This window comes from Melospiza melodia, chromosome 1, assembly GCF_035770615.1.
Source record: "Melospiza melodia melodia isolate bMelMel2 chromosome 1, bMelMel2.pri, whole genome shotgun sequence".
NCBI lineage: Eukaryota > Metazoa > Chordata > Aves > Passeriformes > Passerellidae > Melospiza > Melospiza melodia.
In genome coordinates, this window is record NC_086194.1 from 164,180,283 (window position 1) to 164,201,204 (window position 20,922).

At 39.5% G+C, this 20,922-nt stretch overlaps 1 protein-coding gene across 3 annotated transcripts in view; it reads right to left on the reverse strand.

The window, feature by feature from the left end:
* Window positions 1-2,909: 2,909 nt before the first annotated feature.
* ASAP1 (ArfGAP with SH3 domain, ankyrin repeat and PH domain 1) overlaps window positions 2,910-20,922 on the reverse strand; it is a 143,901-nt gene continuing 125,888 nt past the window's right edge. For 2 of the 3 annotated variants that reach the window (XM_063174226.1, XM_063174232.1), the window contains 6 exons: window positions 19,657-19,818; window positions 16,762-16,828; window positions 14,684-14,742; window positions 11,220-11,722; window positions 7,468-7,590; window positions 2,910-5,571 (listed from right to left, as the gene is read on the reverse strand). In XM_063174226.1, coding sequence (XP_063030296.1) covers window positions 5,497-5,571; window positions 7,468-7,590; window positions 11,220-11,722; window positions 14,684-14,742; window positions 16,762-16,828; window positions 19,657-19,818 — 989 coding nt within the window. In that variant the 3' untranslated portion in view covers window positions 2,910-5,496. The remainder of the gene's footprint in view (window positions 5,572-7,467; window positions 7,591-11,219; window positions 11,723-14,683; window positions 14,743-16,761; window positions 16,829-19,656; window positions 19,819-20,922) is intronic. The other variant, XM_063174241.1, reaches the window with a different exon arrangement.

A 20,922-nucleotide genomic window follows, 5' to 3' on the forward strand; every position in this document is an offset into this window, starting at 1 on the left:
GGAGCCATGGATGGGAAAAGATGCAAATAGACAAGTGATTACAGGCAGTAGAACCTTTACTTATGTGACAGAAAGTCTGCTTTGTCTTTGAGGTGTCTAAAGCAGCAAGTGACCACTGGTGTCAGGTCATTAAGGAAATCTGCAGGCTCCAACAGAAACCCCAATAAACCCCTGCTTAATCACCAAACAGCTGCTGACCTCTTTTGTGCACATTCAGCTCAAGGTGCCTTGTCTCTCCTTCAGTCTGAAGTTCAGGAGCACATTTCAGTCCTTTCTGATACCTAAGTTTTGTATTTTATTTAAAGACTAAAAACCCCATCTCAGAGGGACTGTTGACACCTACTGTAGCAGGGATGTGAGAGCAGGGAGAAATGAAAAACATTACTTTACTAAAGCAGGCTTAAGAGCAACTTAGGCTTGTAAGTTTGCAGACAGAGGTAGTAAGTTATTCCTGGAGCATTCCCTGAGGAAAAGGCTGGGGAAATTAATTACTTATCAAAAAACAAAGCCTAATGCTACTGTTTTGAAGTGAACAAAATGAAATACAAGAAACAGCCTCTAATACAGCTATTCTAGAGCAGTTGTGTTTGACTGCTCAGGGTTGATTCATCCACCCAATGGGACTGTGAGAGAGAAATCAGATTCATAATTTCTGGTGGTAACTGAGGCACAAAATTATCTTCAAGCCTTGAGGGAAAAGAAAAAACCCAAGTGGAAATGGACCTGGTCCCATACAGCCATTCAGAGAAGAGCAAAAAGCACAAGGGGAAGGGATTTTTCTGGTCAGACACTACAAGGAACCAAGGTCAAACTGGTAGGAACAGCATTAATCGAGTCAACACTGGATTTAAAGTTCCAGGTAAGCTGGAAAACATTCCTTAGGTGGTGCAGAAAATGACTGATGAGCTTCCCCTCTGCTCTGCCAGCTTAGCAGATGTGACAGCTGTCACCACGTTTGCTCCCTGCCCCCAGCATTAGCAAAGGAGCGGAGCAGACATCCGCCGTGCTGCAGGCGGGAGGATCTGTTCTGTAATTCACAGAGGAACAAGGCAGAGCCTGTACCATGACACACTATCGTTTTTACTGTTCCCCAGCAGCAGCTGACCAGAGCCAGCCCGGACGTGCAGGTTTTGTGCCTGCTGCAGCTCGGGGGGGTGGCAGCTGGAGCACGAGTTGACAAACAGCACTTAGCTTATCTCAAGAAGAAACCTGAGCACTCCCTCAGCAGATGACAGAGCTGTAAATCTTGTTATGTATAGCTCTAAAAGTATCATTAAGACAACTTAGAATAGTTAGTTTGTATTAGATAAGAAAAATGTTTGTCTTGCAGCTATGCAGAGGAAAACATCTTACAGTCGGGTGTGCATTTTGCATCCACCTGAAAAGCCTCCAGCTGTTTCAGAAGAGCTAAAGGGTCTAATAAAAGCATCCCTGAGAGCCTTAAACTCCTAAGGTGAGAAGCTCTCTGTAAGAATGCAAGGCCTGAAGCTGAACTTTATTTTCTTATGGACATTTACTCCTCTGTCTAGTTCTGGTTTCATGGCATAGAAAGGTTCCCAGTCCAGGGTGTGAGTGGCATGAAACTATGTAACAGTGTGGAGCATGGGAAAATAAAGTGGTTTTCTGTTGATACTCAGGTGAACTATCACAAAGAACTAGAGAGTTCTGGGGAGGGGAAGCACCTGAAAATAAATCAGGTTTATATGGTTGAACTGTTTGTTTTCTGTTGTGCAGTGGGGAGCTATTTTGAGCTTCATTCTTTGGTATTTAATATTTGCACCACTTTCACTGGTACAGTCTGCCAATATTCTGTTTAACTATGAGCTTTAGGCTTGCCAGGAGAAAAGTAAGGAGACTGAAACTTTGAATGACAAGGGACTTCTCTGGGCATGCATTTGTCTTGTTCTCTGCTGCTCCAAACAGTATATGAGATATGCACCTCAATTTTGACTTAGCAAAAGAAATCAATACATGTCACCGAAGAACACATAATACAAGTATGACAGAGAACTGAGGCTGCTGGGAGTCAATGTCTCTCTGAATGCTGTTATCTGAAATACTGTGACACAGCAGAAATTGAGAAAGAGCACAACATTTAACCAGACTGATTCTCCTGCCCCATATCCACATTTCCCCCCTCCAACCCCCCCATGTTGAGCCCATGTAGATTTGAAAGGCCCAAACAAAGCAAGCAGGATGTTCTGTGACAGTGGGACATCACCAGTGCCACAATCCAGCCTGAAGAAGCTCTCCCACAGCAGTCTCCTGAGCCCTGTGCTGTGGCAGCTACTGCTCTTGATACAAACCAGATCTGATAGCTCCACACTCCAGCTTTTCCTCTGGCTAAAGGATGTTCTCCTTGCTTTCTAGCAATTTCAAGTGACTTGTTCATTTTGGAGTAGCTTTGACAGGAATGGATCTTAAATGAGAAACATCCAAGAACTGAGTCAGAGATGGGGGAAAAAATAACCTCTGGGTTAGCAAGCTGGGTCAGGCCTGAAATTCTCAGCAAGGAAGTCACTCCATCCAGTAAAGATTAGTACTGCTCTAGTTGGTGTGAGAGCTGCTGGGAGCTCCTGCCCAGGGACAGGGCTTGGGGATGGTTCCTTCAGCCCCATGGGCTGCTGGGGAAACAACACAGAGCCTGCTGAGGCCAGACAGAAAGCAATCCAAACTCATGCACAAAACAAGTGGTTTGATGCTAACTTTAGTAAGTGAAGTTTTCCAGATAAAGGCAATTGCATCCATATTTAACAGCTGTTAAAGAGATACACATTTAATTGCATTATATAAGGAATGCTTTATATTAAAGAGAAAACATTTCAAGTGCCTTAGTTCTACCTGTTTGGAATCCAGACTTTCTCCCTACAAGATATTCCAGTTGACAAAAAGGGCCTCGTTCAGATATCTGGGATCAACTGAATACATTTATTTAAAAGCAATTTTAAATATTAAAAAAGTAGAAATTAACACATACAGTACTCAAAAACTGTCACATTAAATACATGTGAATAGACATGTGTACTGATGTTTTACCTTAACATTCAATGAGAAGTCAAGATTTTAACTAGTGGCATGACCAGATCTGATTTCTGTACACGTTGATGTACTATGTAATAAAAAAATAAATAGCAACTGTTGTTCAACAGTAAATAAGACATCATCTGCAGAGCAAACTTCCCCCTCTGGGGGCACCTTCCCCTGCCCCTCCCCCCAACCCTTTATCAGCTAATTTTCCATAAAGATTTAGACTTTCCAAATACTATGTCATATACAAAATTGCAGACAGTGGCTCATTGAGTTCAAATATAATACTGTACTTAAACTCAATCAATATCATACATTTTCAGATTTCTTATGACCCACAATAAGCCAGAATAAACAGAACTATTGTTCCTTATGGAACTAATTTAATTTTATAAAATGCATATGTATACTATTTTAAAGAGCGTAGAAAAGAATAGACATTTGACTCTACATAATTTTACATGCCTAGGTTTTCTTTATATGATTTGCATTTATCAGTTTATTTCAAGATCACTTAAAAATACAATTGACCACAAAAGTGAATAGGTTTTGTTCTTTAATGCAACTTAAAACATTGTAGTAATGGATAAAATGGAATGCTAAATAAATGCTAAACCTGACTTCCTTTCCATAAAAACAGAATAAAGTCTGAAATACTGGAGCTGGTAATACTGAAGATTAGATGCCAGCAGGCTCTCTCACTCATTGCATATTTTTTTTGGAATTAATTTTTTAAAATAAATGATAAAACCATTAATAGTTGATAAATGTTTTGCATTTTTTTCATGTGGGATTTAGACAGATATTTGTTTCTAAATTAACCACAAACAGAATTAAATATTCACTGACTACAGTCTTGTAAAACTGTATTAGAAATGAAAGTCCTCAGAAAGTCTGAGATATGCTTTTATGAAATGAAAATCTTTCCATGCAGCCAAGACAATCTGCTTTGAAATAGCAGCACTAGGTACTGAAGCCAAAATAACATTTAAAGCAAATAATACAAAACTACATATGAAAGTCATGGAACCCGCTACAGACAAACCATGGGAAAAACACAACCGCATGATGTTCCAAAAGATTAAAAATTATGTTGAAAGTGACACAGGAAATTAAAGTTTCCAGTAATGTATTGAAGTGTTTTCTGGCAATGCAACTTTATACCAACTTTCAAGAAACCTCAGGTCAAATGCAGCCTTCCAAAGATTTTCTTAGAAATTACTTTTGTGACCGTATGTCTGTTACTTCGTGCTCTGGGTTACGACCATTACATGTTACATCTTGGTGAACTCCATGAAAACCAGCTTGATCCTTGTGAGCTGAGATCTATCATTACCAGCCTGATCAAATGCACGAGAGGTCATCTTAGCTTCCACTTTTAAGAGCATGAAAAATAATTTAAATTTATCTTTATACCACCACTTAAAAAAATCATTTTAGGTAACTAACTTTTAGCAAGGTTGAAGACAGAGGAAAAAAATCCACAAAATCATTTTTCAAAGAGCCAATTTAGCTATAAACAAATACTGTTGCAAGCTCACAATTAACCTGAATAGCAATTAAGTTAAAATGTTCTTTTCCTCAAATGTAGCTATATGACTACAGTACTATTTTTGTACAAAGGCAGGTTTCAAGTAAGCGTCTAAATGCATGCACAATGTCAACAGTTAACATTTGCTAGAAGTCCTTGGTTACTAAGAATTCAGTGAAAGAAACCAGCAAATTTCACACATATCTACTAAAGAACAATATGACTAATTTTCATTAAAGTAAGTTTTCAAATGAAATAAATTTGTAACTTTTTATAGTGAGGTAATATCACAGGGGAACTGCAATCACAGTTTGGCATAGGTCCACATAATATAAACATGAAATGCTGTATGCACACTGTAAAACATTACTGTTATCTGTAAAGTCAGTGAATATTTGTCTTCATAATTACACTTAACTGAGCACTATATTAAATAAATATCGAAGTGGGTTTCATAGCTGTAAACTGCATACACTTATGAACTGCAGACCGATCTTTAAATTGTCCAAAACCATTCACTCATTCTAACTTTCTGCTAATTGTATATTGAGAATACCAGGTTATTAGGAACAGTCATTTCTGTACAGGTACGTGGGTGACAGAGACCACCTATGTTGGAAAGCTGGCAGTCCACACGTGGGACAGCACGGACAGAGATGGAAGTGCTAAATGCCCAGGATGGCTTCAACAAACCCGGTAAGGCGTGCCAGGTTCCAAGGCTACCATAATACTGGCAAAGGCAGAATAACACAGTATATTTACAATACATAGAATTCAACCTCATGAGGTGAAACTTAAATGAATTCTTAATTTGTAACAGCAGCTATATATACAGTTGTGCACAGGATTACAGGGAGGCAGCAGCGTTCGCTTTTGCTAAAAAGCCCGTCTTGCATGAAGAATGTGCAATGCTCAAGTTTAGGATTTGTTTGTTTTGACTAGTCTGACAGAATGTGCACAAAGGACACTGGAAAGACCCCTTTCCTCTCTGGCTGTCCTTCGATGTGGCCAATCTGCAACACAGGAGAAGAAGGTACAGATATACATATACATAGAGATGTGCATTGTACACAGAGTTCACAGCCTGCACTCATTCAAAAGTACCAGCACTGCTCACAGAGCCTCTACCACCTCTGGGACAGTCTGAAGTTAGTTAACATTTGAAGTTGTGTAAAGGAACAAAATGAAATTGCACAAGCACATTATAAATAAAAAAAATTAAGTCAATTAAATCTAAAGAGAACAAAACTCAATTTTTTAAAGGAAACTTACATACATCACTGAATTTCAAAAATGTAATCAAAACAGAAGCCTGAGTTTGTTCTGTCTGACAGGCAGATTTTCAGTAACTTCTCTGAAAACCACTGATCTTAGTTAAGTGAATGAATCCTGAACACCTCACTGAAGGAAATTGTCTGCTATATTTGTGAAGTTATTTATGATAATCTGCCTGTTTCACTTAAGGTGATAAAGGCCCAGCTGTTTTCTCATTGAATTAGTATGATACCTAATGATTTAGGTGCATACTAGTGTTTATAACAAATCACAGTGTTGTCTGATTAAGTGTCCTTCGGCTACATCCACCTACATCTTTTGCATAATTATTATTTATAAAGAAATAGCTAATAAACTTATTCAAAGACATCAAAAATAATGGAATACTTTATATGAACTTTCCATGTTTAAAGTGCATAATTATAAACAACTGTTGAATAGCAGTGGAGCAGCAGCCCTGACTGACCACATAATCCTCTTCTCACCCTGCTTCAATGCTGCTCACTGCTTTCAGAATAATGGTGTACTTTCCTTCCTCTTCCACAAGCTTACAAAATGGGAAGGGGAAACATACAGGGCTGGCCATTTCCTCTTGGAGAGCCAAAGTTTTGAAGCATATGAGTCAACAGGCCTTGTTTCCCTTCTCAGAAACACTCAGACTGGGGCGCTTCATGGAACTTGCTGGGCATATCCCAAGGGGCTTAAAAAGCACTTCAAAAAACAGATCCAGCAGGGAATGCAGCAGTAATCAGGGACTAGGCACTGCTCTTTTGATACCAGCTTTTCAGTTGAAAATCTTCCACACTTAAATGATGAGTGAGAAGAAAACGTAGCTGGAAACAAAACAGCAAAGGTTGTGCTGCCCTTAGATTAGGATATCACAGACAGCACTGCAATTAGAATTTGTTTTAGTCAAATGAAATTTGTCTCATTGTCCCCAGGAATAATTCTTTGGCAGGGAAATATGATGTAGCAGGGCTTTAGGGACATAAGCTGGATTGTCAAGAAAGGCTGGAGCCTTCACAGGAGTTTGAGAAAAGCCTGGTGTTAGCACTTGAACAATATGCAGTCCATAATAGGGGGAGTATGGTATGAAACAGGGATATGAGAGGGAAGAAGAGAAACAAAATGTTATCTGCTTCTCATTTAAGAAGAAAACCACCAGCTTATATCATTAATTGCAAACTATTCTTTAGATTTTCAGCAATCCCTATAGGTATAACTTAACCTTTTGGGTGAACTGAAGATAGTTATACATCTCATTTTCATGGAGGGTACAAGTTTGTTACATGGAGTAAGAATCATTACTTCTTCACTTAATGAAAGGCTGTGTGCATTACAGAGAGGGATGTGTGTAAATATGTGCTGTATGAGCCAGCAATAAAGCTAAACCTGGTGGGGCTGGTTCTAACTGACTCTCCCTCCCAAATAAAAGGGTTTTTCTCTAATGGAAGTTTAAGGGCTGGCTGTTAGCTCAGGCAAAAAGAAACCAAACAAAAATCAAAGCAAAACAAAGACAAAACCCACCACTTACAAACAAAAATAAAAATAAATCCTCCACATTTGGAGAAAGAGGCTTTCCTATAAAAGTCATAAAGAAGTTATGTGGAACTGTAAAAGGGAAAGATACATACCCACCACTCTTGGTCCTCTTCACCAGTTACAATAATTACTTCTCCTTCAACAAAAGTGAGTTCATCATCATTATCTGCCTGACAGTCATAAATGGTCTTCACTCGCCTAACTTTGTTTTTCCCCTAAAAAAAGAATGAAATTTGAGATGAAGCACATGAGAAATAGAGGAAAAAAAAAGATTTTTGCCTTTTAGTTGTGTTTTGTTTTACAAGAAAGTGAAGACTATCAACTACTTTCCCTGCAACTAGGAATATAGAAATCCAAAAACTCCTTCAACAAGAATATTTAAAAAAAAATTTAAAAATTTACCTACACAGGTGTAAGTTTTTTTTTTCCTTAAGATTCAGAACTCACAGCAGAATATAATGTGTGGTGCTTAACATGTGGCCCTTAAGAGGGCTTAAGTAACCTCTGTTTCCTCTGGTGAAGAAAGCTTAAATAATGTCTTTACATTTTTCTAGTCAAACACCCTCTTTTTTCTTTAAAATCCAGTCTCCTCTAAATGTTCCAAGAGAGGTAAGGACTGAGGAAAATGCTGCATTGGAATCCCAGTATTCCTTACAGTTTTGGTTTTGGATCTAGTGCAAAAATACAGGATTCTTTGATTTTAAATCTGCTTACAGGACTGGAAATTATTTTTTTAGAGATTTTTCCATCCAAATGTTAGCAATTTCTTACTAAAATTATCTTAATGTCAGATGGCAGTACTATTTTCTGATGATAACTCACACTAGATATTCTCATAGCTCTGCCATTCTGAGTCCAAGTATTTTCTAGGTCATACTTTGCTGCATACTGCTAATTCATATGAAAAAAGCCTCAGCCATGGACTCCTCCCCAAACATATGTTTCTTATGGCACAGAAGATGACTTAAATTATTTCCAAATAGAGTAAGTAAGCAACGTTCACAGCAAAACACTCTTGCTACTTTATATTCCTGTATTTTCATACCCACACCTCTTCAAAACCTACAGTTACTTCTTTTAACAGATTACAAGAATGCAAAAGCCCAAGAAGAGCAGAAGGAGATGAGAAGCAGAAGGGCTATGAAGGGAAAAGTCAGCAGGTTTAGAGGAATTTGGGCCAAAACTAACTTCACAGAGGAAATTTCCTAGGGAGTCTTCTCTTTGCTGTTACCTACCCACTTGAAATTCCTCTATCTTTTGGCAAAAAAAAATCCCTGCAGCTCAACAGCAGAACAGACACACTGAAAAAAGCACTCACACTAAACCCAAGGTACAGAAGAATAATAATTACAGGGGGATTTAAGGGAGAAAGCAGTTAACACAACATAAAACTAAAAAAAAAAACCCATACCCAAGACAAAGGAAGAGAAATACCTGAAGATCATATGAGATCAAGGGTTTTTTCTACAGCAAAGGTTTGCTGCATGAGAAGTCACTTCAAAGAATGCTTCCTCTTTTCTTAAAAATATGTCAATATAATTTAAACATAATCTCATCTAGCACTAGGGACTGGAATTCAATAGGAATGGGTGCTTGGGGACAGTCCCAGCTTTCAACTCCAGAGATCCTTTACAAGCCAAGAGCGTTCCCTCCCAATCAATCCCCCAGTGATAAAGGGAAGCAACTACTTCTGCAAGGTAAAAATTGCTTGTTCAATAAAAAGAATAAAGAAATTCACATTCCTGTAAACTTAGAAAACTGTATGGAACTCAGCTTGTAAAAGCACATGAGAAATGATGGTAATTATTCTGGTTCCATCAGATTTCAACATTTTATTCCTTTCACAGAGAGCAGCAAAAAGCAGCATTCAAGCTCAAGGTCTATTTAATCATGGGAAGGTGTAAAAAAGGATGGATATGTTGAGAGCACATATGTTCCAGAACATATTTTGTTCATGTTCCAGAACAGTTTGTGGCATTGTTGTGTAAAGAAAGGGAAACAATTCCAGGAAATGTAATCTGTGACTAAAAATCAAATACACACCACCGACTGATTCCCTGTACCCAACAAGTGCTTATTACCAAAAGATTTTGTGCTTACAACTGAACAGCAATGAGATGCTGTGATCATTAATAATCCAACCATGCTCTTATTTACATTCAACACTTTTTTTCCCCTTTAAAAATGAGTATTTTGTTTCCTTTATAGAAACCACCACACACACAAAAGAACGCTTAAGAGCTCAGTGTGATTTCAGGAGCACTCAGTGCAAGTTTTGTTTCTCTAAAAATATCCTTTCAAACCTTTATAAATTATCAGCATTGGAATTTTAAAATTATATTTCTGGACAATTAATTTTCTAAAACTATCAATAAAAAAAAAAAACTATGCTTCTCTGTTTAGTGGCTAAATAGTCAAGCCCAAGAGAGAGGTGCCCACGAGCACTGTGGCTGCTGGCGTGGGTCTCACTGCTCACTGGGATGAAGCACTTCACCAGCCAGAGGATGAAAATGGAGGCAAAATAAAGTGCGCATGCAAAGATGTGCAAAAACCTGGTGATATATACATACATACATATATATATGTATACTAGAAAGATATAGAATAGCTTTTATCACTGCACAACAGTGGAACTATTTTTTTTACTGCACCTATGAAAATGGCTGAGTTTAGAGAACAAAGAACCTTTCCTCAGATTTTTTCTGTATACAGTAGAGTGACAGTTTAAAAAAGCCAAAAGTAACCAAACTAAACAGATAATCCATTATTTGCTTTCTTTTCTTCTTTAATAAAGTGACAAGTAGCTGAGAATGGCCAGCATCATTTGCCTGCTTATATTTAAAAGTACATAAGTAAGCAAACATTTTTTGATCTGATCCCTGCAATATTTAAATTCAAGAATACTCAGGAAGCCCAAGCAACAACTCTGTTGTGCTCAGTTCAGACAGGAGCTTACAGGCAAGTCCATGCCAGAAGCCAAGCAGAATGATGGCTCCACAGGGCTCTTCCTCACACAAGCACAAGGCAGAAACTCATCCTCTGCTTTCACTATTTCACTGGGATGAAGTCTTATTTCCTTTTTACAGAAGTGCTTTACATAGCCAATCTGGCAAACAAAGCCATCTCCCTTTTGATGTATCCCCCATGATGAAAATCTTAAGAGAGCTCTGGAGTTTCATAGTTATCTCAATCTACACAGGCATTAAGAATCCTCTGTTGGAAATTGTACTGGTTAGAAAGATGAACAGCAGGATAAATGGGGGGTTGGAATCAAGGTAAAACTCCAGATCTACTACTACACACCATGCAGCAATGTCAATTTTGCCACTCCATCAATACATCTGAACCTACACCTCAACCATTATCAACATTAAATACTCACAACAGGGACATTTACTGTTTTGCCACAGTTGACTTTACTTTAAATTTTGCACCTACTGACAACAGGTGCTAACATCCCTTCTTAAAGCTTACTGAGTCAAATATATAAATATTCTACCAATCTAAGGCACGCAGACTCGTGAGCAAAGGCAACAGAGAAAACCATCAATTCATTCAGAGTTGTGATTGGCATAGATATAATAAATACATAAATCCCAACAAATCTAAATACATTGTCACGCTCCCAAGGTTATTGTTTTATGTTGCAAGTATTTGAGCATGGAGGAGGCCTTGAAAATCCCCAACACCTGCTGAAGCTGCTTTGGGGCACAAAAAGAGCCCCTCATTCCCCAGCCCATAGCTTTATGTTGCCTTGAGTGCACAGCTCAAGGGTGCACACAAAGTCCTACAGTAACTTCAAAGCCTTCCATGGATACTCCCAAGGAGCTGCAGTAACACCTACCATGTTTATCTTCCTGGGGAGTGGCACAGGGGTTTCTGGCAGGGTGTGTGTTATGTCATTGGACTCTTCAGATGCTTGCCTTTGGACGGTATCTCTGGATTGTACGTTTGGAGAGAGATCTATGGAGTGAGATTTTTGATTTGCCTCTGAGGGCTGAGCCTTCGGTGCTGCTTCCCCACCTTGAGTTTTAGCCAACAGCTCTCCTAGCTGAGGTTTTGGAGGAAGGTCCTTCACTTGTGGCTTTGGAGGTAAGTCTCCAAGCTGTGGTTTTGGTGGCAAGTCTCCTAGCTGAGGCTTTGGGGGTAGTTCTCCAGGCTTTGGGGGTAAATCTCCCACTTGAGGTTTCTGAGTTAATTCCAGAGGCAGAGGCTTTGGGGGCAGGTCTCCAGGCTGTGGTTTCTGTGGTATATCGATGGACAGTGAGGGCTTCTGAAACATTTCCATGTGCTGATGGGATTTATCTATTGAAAGATGATGACTGGTTTCTATTTTTCTTAGTGCCACTAAAACAAAAAAGCAAAACAGTATTTTTCACAATCTTAGTATTTTAATATTAAAAAAGTTAGGCATATATCAGAACTGCAATTGTGCCAATGACCACATGGTCACTGAGCCCCAAAACTGCCCACAAGTGTTCCTAGTCTATGACAAAAGCAGGATAATACAACTTCACATAACCCTGCTCTCTCAGGTCTCATTTAATTGCTCCTCCTGGAGGCCAGCAGTGCTTATTCCAACAGCTATTAGATGTCAATTCATAATTATTTACTTCAAATGAAATAAAGTGAATCACTTTTTGGAACTAAAGCAAAAAATATGAAATATAATAAAAGACTTTGCAAAACCACCTATAGATCAATTGACACAACTGTAACAAAATTTATTTTAATGATAATTACTCACATATACAGTTCAATTCCATACAAAAAACCACCTGACTCTCAGGATTAGTACCTGTAAGATCTCTCAGAAGAGAGAGAATGAGCACATATATCTATTTATGTACTGGATAGAACATACTGTACTATAGACATTCACACTAAAACTAAGAAAAAATTAATTATTGTATATATTTACAATTTAGTAAAGATGAAAGTTTTAAAATGTGTATTTTTCAGATTTGATGGAAGAAAATTGAAACTAGAATTTCAAATAGTTATTTTTCTCAGTGTCATCTATTGATTTTACTGTTAAGCTCCCTAAGAAAACTCAACTGAAATCTACCTCAAAAAACAAAATCATTAGTACATACAAAAACTCCCCAACCCAAAACCTCCTAAATCAAACAGCCCTAATGTTAAAACAGATGAAGGGGTACAAGAGAGAAAAATTTTACAACCTGTGATGAAAGCAACACATTTTAACTAGAAGGAACAATTTCCTATTGCATTCAGCACTGCTTTAGTATCATATTCTACCAGCCAAAAAAGTGCCCTCATTCCCTTTGGATATCACCCACTTCCAGAACACTTTAACAATATATTTATGGGTACTTATACAAAAAAAAAAAAAAGCCCTAAAAATCCCCAAAAAACCAAACCAATAAAAAACCAAAACAAACCAATAAAAAACCCCCACCAAAAAACCCCAAAAATAAAACCTCACCAACAAAACACGCCAAACCAAACCCTTTTGCATAGTTTCCATGAAAGAAATTGTATAATTACTATCAGATGTTTCATATAAAAAAAAGGTTGTGTTGATCCCTGTCTATGGCTGTGCCCTTGACTTACCTCACAGCAAATGTACACACACTGATCTTCCACATGGGTTTGAGATTTAAGCAGATGATATGAAAAACCCTGATAGCAGCCCTTATCAAAGTGCTTTGATTTAGCCCTTCTTAAATTTTCACCTAAATCATTTTAAATCAAGGAAGTGTTGACTTCCTTCACAGGGCCACCCTGGTGCATCATTGCTGTCTCTTTCAAAAGATAACATGTCAGAATAATTGTAATTTAACAAACTTACAAAATTAACATTTGCTTTTTCTGTTACAAAATTATTTGCACTCTAAATTTCAGACATCTGGCTTCAGAATTTGGGACAAGCAGCATTTCTTGATCTTCAGGCTCTATTGTGATTATCCACTCAGACAGATATAATGTATTTTTGATGGATTCTGCATGCAGACAGAACAGTCTGAAGTAGGTCTACTTTCTACTTTATAGTCAACTGCTGCCACAACTCAAAACAAACCTTCAGTGTGAGTTTAGAGAGACTGGGAAAGAACATTTCTAAAAGAAAGGTGCTCCCTGGGATGATGGTCTCAGCTTGTTGCTGATATATAAATGAGGATGTAACAGCACCTCATTCTTTCCCAAGCAGTTGCACTGACCACAACCCTGATTGGCAGAGCATGGCACAGATATAGTTTGCTCCAAGCTATCAAGAAATGGGACTTGGAGATAATACTACCAAAACTACCAACAGGAATGGTCTAGGATAGAAACAGAAGCCCAGAGAAATTATCCATGGAGATGCTCAAAATGTGACTGGACATGGCCTTGAGGAACCTGCTCTCATGGCAGAGAGCTGAACCTGTTCTCATGGCAGAGAGCTGAACCTGTTCTCATGGCAGAGAGCTGAACCTGCCCTCATGGCAGAGAGCTGAACCTGCTCTCATGGCAGAGAGCTGAACCTGCTCTCACGGCAGAGAGCTGAACCTGTTCTCATGGCAGAGAGCTGAACCTGTTCTCATGGCAGAGAGCTGAACCTGTTCTCACGGCAGAGAGCTGAACCTGCTCTCATGGCAGAGAGCTGAACCTGCTCTCATGGCAGAGAGCTGAACCTGCTCTCATGGCAGAGAGCTGAACCTGCTCTCATGGCAGAGAGCTGAACCTGCTCTCATGGCAGAGAGCTGAACCTGCTCTCATGGCAGAGAGCTGAACCTGCTCTCATGGCAGAACCTGCTCTCATGGCAGACAGCTGAACCTGCTCTCATGGCAGAGAGCTGAACCTGCTCTCATGGCAGAAAGCTGAACCTGCCCTCATGGCAGAAAGCTGAACCTGCTCTCATGGCAGAGAGCTGAACCTGCTCTCATGGCAGAAAGCTGAACCTGCTCTCATGGCAGAGAGCTGGCCCTGCCCTCATGGCAGAGAGCTGAACCTGTTCTCATGGCAGAGAGCTGAACCTGCTCTCACGGCAGAGAGCTGGCCCTGCCCTCATGGCAGAAAGCTGGCCCTGCTCCGAGTGCTGGACTGGACCAAGAGACCTCCTGAGGGCTCTTCCAGCTTCAATTAGTTCATGATTTATTTCTTTCCTCCTTAGGTGTATTTTTTTCAGTTTAATAAAAGGCTTCCCCATCTTCCAAAATCCTTTCAGTTTTGTGAAGCTTTCATGGTTTGTGGCATTTTAGAAATGAAATTTCTGCTGAAAAGATCCATGTATTTCAAACAAGTACCCACTTTCACCCACATTTAAAAGATTCCATTATGAGAATAGCCACAAAGAGATTTCTTACCTTTCTGAGGTAGTTTGGGAAGAACTCTAGGGCCAAGTGCAGTCTTTGCAGTCCCAGTGCTAAATCAACAGATGTCAATTATTAGTGCTTACAACTATTATCAAATACATTTATTTCTCATTTTCTCCTTTAACACATCCATAAATAAAAACTCCCACGAAAAATCCACATTTATTTTGCCCCTTTTGTATAATCACTTGGTCTGTGGACAAATTCCAAATCTGAAAGCATTGTTTAGAATTAATTGGGGTTTTTTTTCAGAGAAAAAGACATACCAACCCAACACAGCTTCAATGCTATGGGGCAGATATACTCTATGAACTATGGTACATGCAAAATGTACTCTGAAAATAGGTGAAGCTGAAAGACCAACTCTGTGGGCAGATCCTGAACCTTAAGAAAAATTTTTTCTTCAAAATAATTATAGTGAAACATACAAAACATAATCTGTCCTTCATGTCAGTGAAGCTTTCCAGGACTGAGCCTATGCCTTGTAGCCTCCTGCACATGTGTGGGTATTGTATCACACACTCTCTGCTGCAGGAGGAGACAAAGTCTCTGCTGCTCCCAGGAAATACTGATGATTGTGGGAAAACAACATGTTTTACTCTGTCAACCTGGATTACACATGTGTTAGCTATTCCCATCAAAGTTTTTCCTTTAAAACCCCACCTAAGTCACTTTTATAGAAAAGGAATGTGGAAAAAGAGAAGAAAGCAAATTGATTTAAGGCATAAAAATCAAACAATACATAAAAATCAGTATCAGCTCAAAATAATGATTCAAAAAACAAGAAAAAAAGAAAAATGAGTGAGAAAGCTGCCAATGTATGTTCAACAGAGCAGTGACTCTTCTGCATCAGCTGCCTTAATTCTGGTATTGCTTGTCTCTGCAGCCAACATTTCAAAATGAGCATGAAGAAACACTTTTAATTTTTAGCTCTTTTTTAAATAGCAAAAATACATCATGACATGAAACTGAAAAAACAGCCAGGCTCAATCTTGAATCAATAAATCACAGAATCATAGAATATCCTGAACTGGAAGGGGCCCACGAAGATCCTCAAAGCCCAGCTCCTACCTCAGCCTCTCTCTAATGCCATGGAGTACAAGGAGCTCACTTTTACCCTTGTCTGACCAGAATCCAGGATGGGCCCAGCTCTCTGTGCTGGGAACACTTCCACTTTCCCCCCAGTGCCCAGTGCCAGCTGGATGGATTCAGCAAACATGGGAAGCTACCTCCAACAGGTCCCCTCCCTGTCCTGGCAAGGCAGAGCAGTCTGGGGGTGTCCAGAAACTCTTCCTACACATCTGCTGTGCCCTGTCTGAGGTTACACATCCCTCCCCAGCCACAGCCCATCCCACACTCTGTGGTCATGCAAGGCTGTGTGCCTGAGGCAGGTGCTTTTTGGAATTATCATGCTCTGAACCTCAGGACTTTGGAATCACAGCACAGACAGAGGAGTAGCAAACTCCAAGTGACAGCAATGTATGGCTGTCCTTACTGCTCCAGCTACTGACATAGACACTTGTAATGGACAGAGCTGATGAACTATGAGCTAAAAGCAGTTTGTGTTACTGCAAACTGTGTGGCAGCACAGGAGCCTGACAGAGTGGAAAACAGCTAAACTGGAAGACTGAGATGAACTCTCCCTCTTACAGAGCCATCTTCGATGGCAGCCTGTACCCAGAGTGACACTGCTGCTCCAGGCAGGACACCTCACACTGAAGCAGACAAAATGAAATGCCAGGAGACATGAAAATAAAACTTTTGTCCTGCTGGCCCGTGGTCTGAGGCAGCATTCCCCAGCTGGGAGAGCACTTCTGTAGGAGCAGCAGAGATGTGGGCACAGGGCGTTCTGTCCGTCCTGCTCAAAGGACGGATTGTGCACGGACAGCGAGGGACGGCGTAGGAGGCTCAGGGCAGCCAAAGCATTTGTATGCTAGCAGGGCATGCAGGAAACTAATAAGAAACATAGCTAGGATTTTATTTCCTATGAAAGGCTTTTCTTTTCTAATTTACAAATTAGTTGTATTTATTTAAATTTTCATCTTTGCCTTCATGTATGCAGATTTTACCTTGACTGCTGAGACATCCCCTCAAACTTGTTTGCAGCCTTAGTTGAAGGTGGGCCCAAATCATTACCTGAGTTGAAAAAAGGACAATTAAAAACAAAACAAAAAAATCATTAGGATAACTGAAATATAATCAGCAGAGGGTGCAATTTAAAGCAAAACATGTATTCCTCTATGCATGTTCTATACAACATATCTAAAAGATAATTTATAATTTTATTCTTTATTAATAATTTTGTAGCTGAAAAAGCAGGAGGGACCAAAATAATCCAAGATGACCTTTCATATAACACATTTTAAAACAACTCACTGGTAGCTCTCATCTCCTGGCAAGTGAAGATTGAATGACATTGCTGTAGGGCATTTGTTTTGAAATAGTGTTTCAATTTTCTCTGCATAGAAGGAGATACAGCAGGAGACACATCAGATTCATTTTTCACTGATGTTTACATTTTGCACCATGAAGCACGTCTTTTTTAAACCATCATGAATGTGAGTTTATTCACAAAACATTAAATTTCTAAGGATTGGTATTTTATCCTATGCAAAGAACAGGCTTTACTGGTTTAGTGACTAAGTTTGTATGTTCCCATAATCTGCATTTTAGCCACTGGTAAAGCAAAGATCCTGGGTATCCAGAATTCTGTCAAAAGGCAGCAAAATCCAAACCCAAGCACTCTGGACTCGTCCAGCAGACAGCTTCTCTTCATTAGCAATCACCATTTCCAAGGTATAATGACAGCAACTCTTGGCTTCGTGGCTTTTCATCCCCTTTGCCTCTCCTTTTACAGCACGTCAATCTCAAAGCCAGCTTCAACAACCATTAGTAAATTTTGTCATTGAAATAGATGCAAAGTGACATTTAATGATCCAAGAACACAAAATACTTCTCATTCAAAAGAATGACACATTTTTCTAAATACCATTCTTGGCACATTGATGTCTAAATGAAACAGCAGAAAAGGCTCATGCTGTGCCTTGCTAAAAATATGTTTGTGCTTAAAAGTGGTGCAAAAAAGGAACTAAGGTAAAACAGCAAACATGTAGATCCTAAGGATAAAGGAAGGAAAAATATCTCATGGTTGCTATGGAAATACAAAATAATCCAAATGACATTTTTAGAACATCTTTGAATAGTAACTCAATTTGCTTAGACATAAGCTAAGGATTGCACTGCTTGAAACTTCAATTAATGCACAGATTAGAAGACAAATGCTGAAATTCCACATAGCAAGAAATATATCAACAGAGAAGAAAGGGTCTGAAAGGAAAAGCAGGAATATCTGACAATATCCTTAAGCAAAAACCACAAAGGCAGATAGAAGAAACTCCCTCTTTTATAAACACAAAATTTCATACTTGCTTAAAAATCCAAATGGACTTTGAAACAAGCTTTTGTACAGATTTCAGCTAAGAAAAATGGGGACAAGAGGTCCCTCTTCCATCCACTGGGGTTTAGCTTGGCCTGAAAAGCAGTGAAGAGACAGGAAAAGCCATTTTCTTCTCTGGCCCTGCTCTGACAAGGTGCTTTACTGCTACAGGCTTCTTCAACTGCACACCTGCACCTCTCCCATATTTTCTTCTTCCTTTATCTGCTGCCTAATGTGTTTAAGGAAAAGTTGACACCTGCTTAGCATCTAATCCTACCACACCTTTCAACCTAACAGTGCTACATTATACAGAATTCCTGTATATGGTACTTTACATGCTTTGGACTTAAATACTTGGGATTTTTTACATATTTAAAGTCCAAGCTCTTAAATATGTTTAAACTACTTCTGAAAAAGTACAGGGCTGTTGGACTCCACAACATAGGAAACATTTTTTTTCCATATCCCAGACCTCTGAGAAGTAGAGAGCTGAAAAGATTCCATTATTTTTATTCCTTGAGAAAAAGCCTTTGCTTTTCATTGGACTCTATACTTTTCTTCATGTTGAATCCTAGATTAAATCACACATGAATACTCCATGATTTACTAAGTTTAACTCAATTTGCTAAGAAAAATGGTGCTTTTAGTCTAGCAATTTTTTTATTTTAGGCTGGTAATTGTGTGTTTGTACTAGAATAGAGAGAAGATTCTCTTAAAATACAAGTAATATATGGATGATGCATCTATGTAAGCACTGGATTCCAGTTAAAAAATTTACAGATTCATGGAAATCCTGCCACCAAAACTAAAATCACAGAAAATTACATGGGCCTGATATTTTTAGCTACCAAGAGAATTTGACTGCATAGAGCAATGTTTATTTAAAAGAGGAAGAATATGAGTAGTCTGGAAAATCGTTTCCAAAAGGCATCTGTCAGAAAGGTATCCTGGTAAAAATAAAAATTAAAATGCACTGTTTCTGTGTAACTTCTGCTGGCAGCAGGATGCAAACCTATCAGTCTTTGTGTATGTACAGACAACATCACAAAAAGCAAATACAAACTAAGACAACACATTCCCACCAGCGAGGTGTGAACACTTTAGAGGAGAGGAAAGGAGCTCCTGTGGCAGCTGTGAGACCTGCACAGACACTGTGGGTGGCTCTGAGCCCCAAAGCTGCACCCCTGGCTCCCGGGCACAGCAGCAGCAGGGGCAGGGGCAGGGGCAGAGGAGAGCAGGGGCTGAGGGCTGGCTGGGGGCACGGCCTGGGCAGCTGGGGCACAGACAGGGAGCACTGCGGGGGCTGCAGGGGCCCCAGGGCAGCGTGGAGGATTTTCAGCTTTCCCAAGTGAGACTCCCAGCCCGGGAGGCAGTGACAGGAGATGGAACTGCTGATTTATCTGAGCTGACATTGCATCAAGCTGCAATCATTGGAAAGCAAGCACCAGGTAAAAACAAACCAAAGATCATATATCAGCCATCACGAAGGTTTTCCCCTGCCCTTTTGATTTGCATTTTCAAAACTCACCCCAAGGAATTGGGCCCTTATTCTGGGGTCCATGAGGTAGTGGGCTTGGTGGGTCAGAGAGGGTTCTTTTGTGTCCTGGGGGTGGGGGAGGTGGTCTCTTCTTGGAAAGAGTGGAGCTGCCACTAGAGGTTTGAGTGCTTAGAGGGAGGGTTGAAGGTGGGCCTGCAAAATAACAAACAACCTTCTTACAAATACATGTGCATAAACGTCAAAGCAGCACCGAAAAATTCACAGTCAGACCCACAGCGAAGTGCAGCAAAAGACTAAAATAAAATGACAAGCCATGCCAAAAACACTGTTTCGATTAAACGACACATCCACCACATTTTTAACCATCTCAGCTGTGGGAATATAAGCAACTTGACAACAGAATGACATGTATACTTATGTTTAAAAAATACAGGATTAATCGTGCCAAGATTTCTAATTTTAGGCATTGTTCAAGAAACAAAAAGCATTATGAAATATTAAAATTAAGTAATATTTAGCACATGGGATTAAAATTGCTGTTAATTTATACCAGAATAAAAGCACATTCTATATGCTCTAATATGTGGGGAGGTTTTTAGCCCTCCAGACCATCCCATACAAATTTCGTTAATAAACTGGAAGGCAGGAGGAAAGAAATAAAAATATGCCTACAAATTTTCCTTTCACTTTCAAAATAGGATTTTTAGCTAGAGAAGATTTTCTCTAAGTCTTTTTTCTTTTTTTCTGTAGATCAAATACATCAAACTATGCATTCCAAAAGCAATGCAAATTGTTGTACATGGTATGAATAAAATAAACATCAGAGAAGTCCTTTCTGGGACTGAGATTAGATATTTCATGGTAGCATTGCTTGTAAGAGCCTGTGCAGTCACCCCTACCCTTAAATACTTTTATTTCCCTCTGATTTAATGCTGGCACAAGTATCATTCAACACAATGCATGTTTTACACAATATGGGAACAGATACAGCTTGAAAGACAAAATAACCCAGTGGGAAGACAAGAGTTGTTCCTGATCAGCTCCAGCACTGACCTTCACAAAGGTCCCTGCCAAGCAGCTCAGGGAAGCAGAGCTGGCTGCAGATGGCAGCGAGGGGACGAGTGCTGGAGTCAGCTGCCACCACTGCCCAAGAAATATCCTGTAACACTTTCTGCAGCAGCTCTGCAGCAGCCCAGAACAGCTCCAGGGGCTTTGTTGTTGGGCTGCTTTTTGTTAGTTTGTGGGTTTGTTGGTTTTGTCTTGTTTTAATCTAACCAACAACTCAGACTTCACTGC